Source organism: Gadus macrocephalus, chromosome 5 (genome assembly GCF_031168955.1).
Source record: "Gadus macrocephalus chromosome 5, ASM3116895v1".
In the NCBI taxonomy this organism is placed as follows: Eukaryota; Metazoa; Chordata; class Actinopteri; order Gadiformes; family Gadidae; genus Gadus; species Gadus macrocephalus.
The window spans coordinates 6,874,086-6,886,375 of record NC_082386.1 but is presented as its reverse complement, the minus strand read 5'-3'; the positions used below and the strand labels follow the sequence as shown (position 1 = coordinate 6,886,375).

At 45.2% G+C, this 12,290-nt stretch overlaps 1 protein-coding gene across 1 annotated transcript in view; it reads left to right on the top strand.

Moving 5' to 3' along the window:
* The window catches only part of alk (ALK receptor tyrosine kinase), a 294,090-nt gene that overhangs the window by 89,007 nt on the left and 192,793 nt on the right, over positions 1-12,290 (top strand). The window contains exon 2 of the mRNA XM_060051906.1: positions 708-818. Coding sequence (XP_059907889.1) covers positions 708-818 — 111 coding nt within the window. The remainder of the gene's footprint in view (positions 1-707; positions 819-12,290) is intronic.

Genomic DNA, 12,290 nt, shown 5'->3' with positions numbered 1-12,290 from the left:
GAAAGAGAATCAACACAAGACCGAATGATTAATTGATAGGAGCAGGGAAAGAGGCGCCAAACACAGTGGCTGTTTAATCTTTAACAGCGTCAAACTTCAGTTCGATCACACATTAATCAGTCGCTATGTTTGGAAGGTCAGGGAAGAAGTCAAAGCAGATCAAAACCCAAATCGTTAGGTATCGTCGGGTAATTGCATAGCCTGTCGATAACCAATAACCAATAACCAATTCCTAAACTGCCTTTATTTTAAGCTGTGCACCCGAAACGTCTAAAGGCATTCCTTTGTCATTCATAGGCCTACAGATCACTCTTATTTCAAAAGGCACAGTGCATCGCTGTCGCTCAACACCCCCCCCCCCCCCCGCCGAGTCTTTGGGTTGAAGATTTCAATATTAACGACTGCGTTGCGTCTTCCTTCAAGGCTGAGGTCTGCTGGAGTCACAGTTTCATCTTTTTGATCAGCTTATTATGACATTGAAGACATAGTGTTATCGTTTGAAAAGCCACTCACTCTAATGTCATCAAAGTACATTTGTGGACGTAAAAAAAGAAAAAATGAAATAAAAAAAAATTACAGAACAAAGTGACAACTCCTGACTGACTTGGCAAACTGTTACATTATTCACTTTTAAAGGCCTTACGCACGGCGTCAACACTGCATTGTAAACACTTTAACGTTGAGTTCTGTCTTTCTTTTCTCCGAAGGTGAGCCGTTGGCTGGCAGGAACGAGGCGGGCGTTCCCAGAGGCTACTGGAACTTCTCCTGGGTGGCAGAGGACAAGTTGGGCTTCCCCAGGGCCCGAGTGCCCGCTCCAGGTGAGTCCCCTTCCCTCCAGGACCCCCCCCCCTCCATCCATAATGACACAGCATGGCCATCGGGCGCCGGGACTAATGAGCGCAGCTGTCAGCTTTCGGGTTCGGTGGGGAAACGCTGCAGTAATAAACAATGGAAGGAGGTTGGCCCACTGGTGTGTGTGGTGGCACATCTGAATGTGCTCTGTCCATGCCCAAGTCCACTCACCACTTCCACCCGTAAACGTTGACATCATTCTTTGTACATTGATTTAGATTTTCCATGACGTCGTCGCCAGAAGGTACGTTATTTAATTTGGCACATAGTGTTAAACAGCGGACCAACCAGGTCTTTCCGTGAGCCGTGGTTGAGTGCTGGCGCGTTCTGGGACCCAGGGAGGCCCTCGTTCTAAGCCCCCTGTAGTAGTGGCTGATGTATGGGGCCGTGGTGTCCCATCAGGCCCTATCAGCCTCTCTGTCCCCTTGGCGTCTGCGCCCTGCCAAGTCCCGGCTACGTTTGGTTTGCCGAGTCACAAATGGATGAATGAATAAATATATCAGTGCATGGCGTCAGCAGGAGACCGCTGCCATGGTCTCTCATGGGGCACAGAGTACAATGTTTGGCTCCCTTACTCCTCAGTGCATTGGAGTGGGTATTACGGAGGAAATGTGCCGTTTAGAAAACGTAAAAAAAGACTTCAATGCACACTTTAAGTGTGAGATGAAAGGACATGCATTTAGCCCCGCAGAAGTAGAGGCATTACAGGAAGGACCATGGCGAGAATAATGAGCTGTCTTTTACTTTATTTTATTTTTGGAGTGCATATTCATTCTGATTCAACGATCCTGGAAAATAACCAAAGTAATGAAAGGTTGTTATGAAGTTGTCCTCACATATTTTCTTTATTTAAAGATGCTAATTCATGGAGTCCAGTGAGACTGCCAGGAAATAAGGACAAATATTGCATATTTAATAAACCAACAAAGCAAAACTCAAAGTGGGAAAGAGCGGGAGAGCGGGAGAAGGATGGAAAGATTGGGAGCCAGAATTGGATGCCTGTGTGGGGGAGTGAGTGCGAAAAGATGGGTACCAACAAGCAAGAGAATCAAAGCAAAATGGAAGGAGATGAGGAGATGAATGATGAGGAAGAGAGAGCGAGATGGATAGATTCAAACGGAAATGTTACCCTATTTTCACATCTTACATATTTGAGATGTAGACGGTTGAACTATAAGTCTGCAACGGCTGATGGAAATATTATCTCTGCAGCCTTTTTTATCTACATTGCCGAATTAACAGCAGAGCCAAACTTTTGCATTTATGCAAAGGAAGGCAAAACATGCATGTGGCTGCTTTGAAATACAATGTGCAATATCCTCACAGTTCAAGTTATTCGGATTGTCGGTCGAGATCGAAACACCATCGCATTACTACCACAAGTTATTTATTCATGTATATATTTTCCATAGAAAGGTCTGCATTGGTTGACACATTATTTCCTCACACAGGAATATTGAACATGTTACCTCTGAACTGATGTACAATTTGCAGTACGGAAATTATGCATCAACAGGCGAGATATATGATGCATTATTTGCCAACTGCTTATTTGTTTCTAGCGCTCTTCCTTTAGGAGTGAACTGGATCGATACGGAGGGTTATTGAGCCAAGTGTAGACACCAAGATGGTCCTGATTGACCTCAAAATGTCACCTTCGAAAATGATGAAGAGAGTGCACCCATCACTTCCATCACTCCCATTAGAGAAGCAAAGGGAACCAGGAGAAATTGAAGAATGAGCATCTCCTTTAGTATCTAGACATGCTTGACATGCTGGTGGCTGTGTCCGTGCGTGCGTGCACCTATACGTGTTTGTTTGTGTGTGTTTTGTGTGTGCACATGTGCGCGCGTGTGGGCGGGTGTGTGTGCGTTTACTTGTGTGCTTTTGAATGTTTGCGTGCATGCCATTGTGCGCATGAGTGGGAATGTGCGTGCATGGGCATGCGTGTACATGTGTGCACAAGTAGGTGCTGTGTGCATGCGTGCGTCCATCCATCTGTGTGTCGATGCGTGGGTGCCTCCGTGGGTACACCCACGTCGACCCCAGGGCCCTCTCTTCCTCTCTTTCCCGCCGGCGGTACTAGAAGAATACGGCACTGCGGCTCCACTAGGTGGCCTCCCGTGGGAGGGTAGGGGAGCGGGGGAGGGAGGTTAGGGTTTGGGGCCCTCGGGGGGAAGTCATGCTGCAAGTGATTATTCAAGTTGTGTGGTTGACATGAAACTGCCAACCAGCTGTTTATAAAACACACGCCCCAGCCGAGAGTTCACTGGATCCCCTCCACCTCCGCCTCTCCCTCTCTATCCCTCCCCCTCTCCCTCTTTCTCTCCCTCTCTCTCCTCTCCCTCTCTCTCTCTCCCTCCCCCTTTCCCTCTCTCTCTCTCTCCCTCTCTCTCTCCCTCCCCATCTCCCTCCCCCTCTCTCTCCCCCTCTCTCTCTCCCTCTCTCTCTCCCTCCCTCTCTCTCTCCCTCCCTCTCTCTCTCCCTCCCCCTCTCCCTCTCTCTCTCCCTCCCCCCCCCTCTCTCTCTCCCTCTCTCTCTCTCTCTCCCTCCCGCCACCAGAGTTGAAGTCACTGTGATGGTGTCAGTTGGACAGCAGGATTCTCCAGGATATTTTGATATTACATTTTTATTTGCGATGATTAGACTTTTACTGAAAAAAGGACTTCTCCTCCGGTGCTTTCATTAAACGGGTATGGGTATGGGATTTGCGAAACGCCAGCAGATTTTGAAAATACACAACTCAAATGGTCCTACCCCCTCTCCTTCAACGCTGACTCTGACTCCACCCATTCCAAGTACATGGACGCGCAATCATCCACGAGCGCAAACACAGATGCGTGAGAGCGAGCCAGGCTAGCTAGGTTGGAGTTTGTCTTCTAGTGCTAGGTCCAAATGTGGATTAGCTAGTTAGCGAGCTCCAGTAGCTACCGCAGGATAACAACAAACAGAAGCTTGCTCTGGGTAACGAGCTTTGAGTACGTGCACGAAGAGGTCACGCGCGGGGAGGGGGGAGGGGGAGTGCAGTACGACCGTTTGATTAACGTACTTACTGTCCAATGCCACTCGCTGGTTCTGGAAATCATTGGCTGGAGTTTTTCGAGCCCTGCCCGTTTCACAGATGATTCACTTGTTTAATTTTCATGTCAGTACTTCTAACTCAGTGGCTGTAAGTGGGTTATGATAAGGATTTCAAGTAATTTTGCAAAAATGGCCAAAAAAAAGAATTCCATTCCCAACCTTTAAGTGATGGACCCTGCTTAGTTTTTCTCCACCCTATTGGACAAAAAACTCAACAAAAAACAGCTGGGAGGTAAAATGGAGGAGTCGGTAGGGTTCGGGGAGTGGGGGCGGGGGGGGTAGTGGCACAGCTGGCCGGTAAAGGGGAGCGGATGGCCGGCGGGATTGCTCCGACTAAATAATTGAAAGCCCCTAAAAAGGCGGACAGGAAAAAAGGCAAATGAAAACCTGATGGCTACAAACTAAAGTTGGCTGCTTCAGCAGCAGCCGCGCGGCGGGCGAACACACTGTGACTTATTTATGTGTGGGCTGGTAGCGGTCAGGCGCGCTCTGCTGGCTAAACCGTTGTTTTACTTCCATGCGTGTGTGTGTGTGTGTGTGTGTGTGTGTGTGTGTGTGTGTGTGTGTGTGTGTGTGTGTGTGTGTGTGTGTGTGTGTGTGTGTGTGTGTGTGTGTGTGTGTGTGTGTGTGTGTGTGTGTGTGTGTGTGCGTTCACATGGGCTTCATTATTCAGTAATGGTTGGCACTTGTTGAACTTGTTGAAGTCAAATTGTATAGCTCTAGCTCACACTAGCAACATCAACAAAAATATGGTAAACGTTAAACTCAGTAGGCTACAATTCATTTAATGTGACACAATACAAAACATTGCAATACAAAACAACTAGAGACGGCTTGTGTACATCATTTCAAGCTTTGAATACTTTGAGAAGAAAATAAAATGTAAATTCACGCGGTGTCTCCTGCCTGAATCAGAGAGACCTCCGCTGCAGAATCAGAATGTGTTTTTATCGACTGAGCGTTTTTACAGTATTATTTTATCAACACAAATAGCTTAGCTAAAATATCGTGTAGGATTGCTGAGTGTTTGTCGGTGGCCTTCTGTGTCTACTCATCGGCGCGAGTCCGGCCCGGGAACAGAGCAGCTTCGGTGCAGCCAAAGAGTTTTCTGAGGACAAACGGCTGCCACAGTGGGAGAGTAGGCCTGAATCCAAGTATCACACAGCTAATAGGTGGTTGGAGCATTGTACAAAGGTTTTAATGAAATTGCAAAGGAGCTATTTGGCCTAAAGGAAAAAGATTGCAACCTGATCTATTCACGTTGATTAAATGGCAAACTCGTTATCATTAGTAGGAAGTGCTTTTTGGTGATATTTTGGCCTTGTTTAAACATTAAACTAGCTGCTAATTGCAGCCAATTTAGTAAATAATATTATCACAAGCATTTCGTTTAAGGCTGCCTCTGTTGTTCTTTCCTATTATCACACTGCACGCCATGTGTCAAAGTGCCATCGTACACTAATCAGATAGTGTTGTATCTGAAGACAAAGCTAAGAAAGGGTAATTCAGTGCTTCAATGTTTTGCTATTCTGAAGATGGCCACGTGACCTCACCCGAAGCGACGACTGGAGGCGTTCTCCGACTGAGGGCTATTTTGGGCCCTTATATATAACATTTTATTTTATCCCTTAAATATTAAGACGAAATTCTAGCTACGGCATGCAAATAGGCATGGACATAAAAACCAAAGAACCATTCAAATAGTAAATCGGGATTTGAATACCTTCCAAAGCAACGATTATCAGAATATCCGAAGATTTGGCCTCGGCACCAAAACACAACACAACGGAAACCGAACCAAGGCAGAACCAGAGCCGCGAAGAGGAGAGGTCTTCATAAGCATGCCGAGCCGAGATAATTCAGCCGCCCACTTCAAACACTGCGCTGCTCTCTGTAGGGGAGTCAAACCCCCCCCAGTACCACCCGGCCCCCAACATCTGGGCTTTTCCCGGGGCTTTAGAGCTTAGCCCGGTTGTGCCAGCAGCAGTGAGCAGAGGAGCTTGGATCAGTGGTAGCCCCCCCCCCCCCCCGCGGCTGCCCCTACATCACAGCCATACTACAAGATGGCCATCTCTTCTTCTTCCTGTGAGCCGGGCACGTCGCTGTTGGCGTCAGGGGAGTCGGAATCTGTGGTCCAGTGCACCTGTCCAAACTTTCACCTCAGCACCCCCCCCCCCCCATCCGTTAGTATCTTCAATTCCTTTATAACTCGTCCTGTCTTTCTCTCTGTTTCCCGTGATGTTCCCCGGTGCCTCATTATCAATCAATCATGCCTTTATTCATATAATAATGCTTTTTCGTGCGTGACAAAGGAAAAGTACACAACAGAGAACAAGCAATAAAAACAATCGAAGAGAAAGTAACAATCACAGAAATCTGAGACTCCCAAGAGCAGTAGATTGGGAAGACAGGATTAGGGAAATGGATTTAAATAAAGCCTGTGTGTTTAAAAGTACGGGCAGACTGATCCTGATACTATTCCTCCGTAGACCAGAGAGAACAACGCCTCATACACCGCACCGTGATGGGTTGAGGCAAAGTGTACCTCGCTTTGTCTCACACCCAAATATGTGTGTGTGTGTGTGTGTGTGTGTGGGTGTGGGTGTGGGTGTACATGTGTGTGTATGTGCGTGTACATATGTGTGTGTGTGTGTGTGTGTGTGTGTGTGTGTGATCCAGATGGATAACTCTGGTTTCAGCTGTGGCTTCCAGCTGCAACGCAGGCGTACAAATGGATTCTGGCCACTTGACGAGTGGTTGTACCCGACAATAGAACATCTGCCTCTCTCAGCTGGTGCCACTGCCTGCTTGCTCTTTATGCAGTGGTGGCGGAATAGTGCAGGCTGGCAAAATCCAGAAAAGGGAAGAAATAAATACAACACGCACACACACACACTCACAGACACACACACAAACACACACACACAGACGGACGCGTCGACTCAGGTGTCTGTGGTAGAGGTTAGATGTGTCCCTCTCGCGTGGCATTTGCCTGCTTTTATTATGCACTACGGGCAGCTTTACACACACACACACACACACACACACACACACACACACACACACACACACACACACACACACACACACACACACACACACACACACACACACACACAAATCACCCCTGTAGGAGGCTGCCTGTTTTCAAATTGGTTGGTTTGGTGGATGTCTGTCTCCCCCCCCCCCCCAGCAAAAAAAACAACAACTAGATGTGAACATCTTGTTCAATATACACTCCTGTCAAATCCGTAGAAAGTCACCTTAAAGTTCTCCAACTACTTTGAACATGTCACTGAGATTGTTGACTTGCAGTTTAACAACTTGATCAATGTATAGATGTGTTCACTGGAGGCCCGGAAGGTTAATTGAAAGAGTTTTCAGGGATATAGTGGCATGTGACCTATACATACGTAGCCATTATAAATCCATGGTTCTGTCTAGCTCTTGCTCTCAAGAATAGCATATCTCTCACTCTCACTCTCACTCGCACCCGTTCTCAAGCATAGCCTTGATAGTGATAGTGATAGTAATATTGGTTTGATTATTCATTTACCATAGATATAAGTAATAAATTGTAATTCGGGTTGAAAAACAGGGAGAAAATCTGAACAAAAAGATAACTTTTTAACATGGTGATATGATAATTAGGAAGAATTCATTAGCTGTGATAGGCAACGCAGATAATATACCCGTTTTATGTGGTTGCACAGGTAATTTAAAGGCACCCAGTGCAACTTTATGTAAACATTCAATGAAAAATAAACATTCCATTTCTAGTCTTTTTTACACGTAGTAAGTTTCAATAACTCCATACCATTACATATCGACATTCAAGGAGCAAAGATGAGACGTCGTTGTGTGGTGAGAACTGATAGAAAATCGTAAACAACAACAATCGCCGGTGGGGAGAAGCCATTTTTCCATTGACTGGAAGCCTGCTTTATTTATTGTAGGTTACAAAAAATAAAGAAAATGGCGGCATTGTTGTTGTTATCGATTTTCTATCAGTTCTCACCACACAACGACGTCTCATCTTTGCTGCTTGAATGTCGGTATGTAATGGTATGCAGTGTTTCCCACAGACCAAGGACCAATGTGTGGTGGTGCGGGGGGGGTAGTATCATATATATATATACGCCATCGGTGACATCGGTGGGTTCATGTGTTAGCATCGTCGTTCTCGCTCCGTGTGTGTGTGTGTGTGTGTGTGTGTGTGTGTGTGTGTGTGTGTGTGTGAGAATGACAGGGAGAACGAGTGCTATGCAGAGATGAATGGACGGAACGATTTTTAGATTTCCAAATCGCGTTATTAAAAAAATATATATATAAAAAAAAAAATAAAAAAAAAGAATCAATTCGTGGCGCTCGATGTTGATTCTGTGGCGCCGCGCCACACAATGGTCTATGTATGGGAAACACTGGTATGGAGTTATTGAAACTTACTACGTGTAAAAAATACTAGAAATTGAATGTTTATTTTTAAGCCTCGAAAGTTGCACTGGGTGCCTTTAAAGGTCGCCGATGTCAGACAAATCCATCATTTTGTATTGCGTTTTTATTTGATAATAAATCATAATAAATCAAAGGCTTTATATCTGTATGCAGTGGATTGAAGTTTCACAAAATAAAAGCGCACCATGGCTAGTTGAACTAGAAAAAAAAATGTAACGACGTGTCTCCAACAGGACTGAGGCTCGGTGTGTTTTTTTACTCTTTTTACGCCCCTGATGTATTTTTTACTTTCTAAAGTGAAGGAGAAGGAAGCGAGTTCACCACCGTATCCGACAGTATCCCTTGATCTCTTTCCCTCTGCTTTATTCGAACCACTGGCATGAAAGACAGAGACATTGATTCAGTCAATCACTCCATATACCTACCCTTGTGTTTCGGATTGTGCCTTCATGTTAATGCTCTGGTGACTCCCTTTGTTTCTTCGGGCCATCACTTCATATTTTGCTTCAAAATAATATTGCCATAAGCCAGCTCGCAATACTTTATATAATATTGCCTATATTATTGGTTGTGTCAAAGCAGGCTATATTGGTTCACTTGACTTCTTCAAAGCTAGTATTCGCGTAAAACATCTTTCTAATGAAAACAAATTTTGGTGTGTTTGGGAACATGGAGTGTGGTGGCGTTAGCAGCTTCAGGTACTATTTCCATCTGTCACGCTGCTTTTCACTGTTCCTCCTTTCAACGCACAATTAGTCTTTCTATACCTGTACAGAACAAGCACACACACACACACACACACACACACACACACACACACACACACACACACACACACACACACACACACACACACACACACACACACACACACCCACCCAGGAATGGGATCGTTACATGAACTGAGTGTGAACTGCGTGTGAACATGACGTTTAAAGTCTTGTCTTAAGGGCCATTTGTGGAGAAGGGTAGGAGGGTCGGGCGGGGTGTGTGAGCGGAAAGAAGAGGGATTGCTTATTACTCTGTGTTCCGAGACTCGGATCGGAATGTTTTGGCAAAAAAAATAGGTTGTAAGCCGTCTATTTATCCGTCCTCCAGACACCACCTAGGGTTGACACTGTGGCTCTGACCTGCCGCAGAGAAAATACCCAAGACTTGAACATAAATAACCCTAAATGCATCGGTAAATGAGGGCACGCCACCGCCTGCCATCCGCTCACACCGCACTGCCGCAATTGGAAAATCCAGCATTCATCATTCCGGTTCCATTCCATTAAGTGACGTTCCGCCCAGGGGATTTACCCACTCCACTCTTTTTTTTTTGAGGTGAAGCAATTCATCTGGTGTCAAAAGCGTCCATTATCATTTCACAAAATACCAAGGCATACAGACGTGTAAACATGTTAACCGCATGTTGGGACAGATTCATCACCTCTGGCCCGTGTGTTGCTGAGGCCTCCGCTGAAGGCCGGCTCTGTTCACTCTCATCTTAATGACCTTAGAGAGCGACTCAGGACCACGGAGCTCGATCTCTGCCCTGCTTGATGAACGAGGTGGTGGGGGGTGGGGGGGTGGGGGGCAGACCCTTGTCAACATCCTGAAACCCAGAGGAGAAGCTCCAGTTAATTACTGAAACACAAAGTCATTTTGCCGGAGGTCTAAAGAACTTTCCCAGCCGTGGAAAATATGTATTTTTCTTAATTACTGAATAAACAAAATTCTTGTTTACGAGCCACAATGAGATTTGTTTTTCCGTACGATGCGTTTATTCCATTCATATCCCGAAACGTCCCCATTTACCACACAATGTGTCGCCATGATCGATGAGTAAATTAACAAAAGGTGACCTATAATGGATGCTTAGCAGTTCCTTTTTATAAGTACATACCTTAATATACACCTTGCCACTGAGTTACAAGCTTCAAATATCACGACGGCTTACATAGAATCATCATTCATTATTTTACCATCATACTGACTTAATCGCAGATGAGTGCATTTTCTTTTGCCCCAGGTTGTTCTGGCCTCCACCGCGGGCTCATTCACAACAGGACACCAACGCAACTGGGAGATAATTGGAAGGTTTTGATGCCAAGGCAATAAGGCAACCCTGATAATACCGAAACATTATTAGGCCATATGGGAGAAATTTACCATATGTACCATATGTTTAAAAGGAGTATAATCATTATCCTTCCGAAATAGATTGAATCAGTGTGGAATAAGCTCTGAGTCAAAGCAGGACTACATTCTGTTTCTCATTGACATCTTCTACTGCCAATGAGATGAACCTCGTTTCCTTGGCTGACTGAGTAGATCCCTAAAGCGGTAAACCTGACAAAAAGAGACAGGGAGGGCTTTATGACGGCCCCAAAGGAGAAAGGAGTCCCCTCATTCTTCCTCTCTCATTTTACTTCTTCTCTGAGGTGAATGTTACTTAAGCTTTACTTAAGCTTGTTTTTGTTACACATGTACACTACCCCTGCGATAATTTCATCTCATAAGTACATGTGAGTTACTATGTCTGTATGATATCAGTTCAATTAGTAAGGTTACAAGTGGATTTTACCCACATAATATCTCACTGCCTTACATCATATGTAACAGTAATGTTTTAGAAGTAAATTAATAACGTTGTCTACTGGGATTCCGGAGTAGGAGGATACGTTTTTGTTTGTTCAGTGGGGAACTGGGGTGGGGGACAGGGTGGGGGACAGGGTGGGGGACAGGGGAGTAGTTAGATATCTGGGTCAAATGCATAGGGTGTTGTGATTGGTCAGTGCATATAGGAGGACATTTTGGAAATATAGCATAAAGCCTGATCAAGAATGGGAGTTCATAAAATGAAAATGATTGTCATCGGAGGGTTTAAGGAAATTTTAGTTTCCTTCAAACCTATTGAACTGCCGTCCTCTTGTAAAATAGAGGACCTGCACACTAATCCAACAAAAAACATAATATGTTATGCCGGGAATCTAGTTACGATGGACACAGATGTGACTTGACTTGCCCAACAGAAATGGCCACTTTTTAAGTGTCATTTGGATTAGTTGGGTAGAGTTGAATTTTGTTTATACTCTTGCCATATTCTGGATATAGCATTTTATTTAAAGTCAATGAACCCCAAGTTATTTTTCTTGTTGCATATACTACTATTCTTACACAAAAAATACATCAACAAAATCCCAAATCTCAATAAATCATTCAATAAATACTGTGTCATAGAGTACAATAATCAATCCCTGATATTCTTTCTCACGTAAACATATTGGCAGAAATGAGAGCTGGAGGGGAAATGCCAAACATTGGATATCCACAGTGATTGTCAAAGTCAATACCATTGAATGGAAAGTAACACTTTTGGGGCTGATAGGGGAGTGATGGAAAGGTCACCGGTGCTCTCTGTCTCGACTCACATCCGGGGAGAAAACCATCGCAAAGGCAACAGCACGGTAAGGGAGGGCACGTCAAATGAATGCATCTCCCTCTATCGTAATGCTCCTTCACACTCTCCCTCTACTTCTCAGTCTGTCTCGTTCTCTTACTGTGTCTCTCTTTCTAACAGTGACTATCTGTATATCCCTGTCCCTCTCTCTCTCTCTCTCTCTCTCTCTCTCTCTCCACACCCTCCCCCCTCTCTCTCTCTCTCTCTCCACACCCTCCCTCTCTCTCTCTCTCTCCACACCCTCTCTCTCTCTCTCTCTCTCTCTCTCTCTCTCTCTCTCTCTCTCTCTCTCTCTCTCTCTCTCTCTCTCTCTCTCTCTCTCTCTCTCACGTTCCACTGGCAGACGTAGGGTTAATCTGGGGGAGCCGTCTCTGTCTCTTTAGCCGCCAGTTGAATGGTATTGCTCCACTTTAGTTGGCAGCCCAGTGTTCCTGAGCTTAACTCCTAAGGTGGAGCC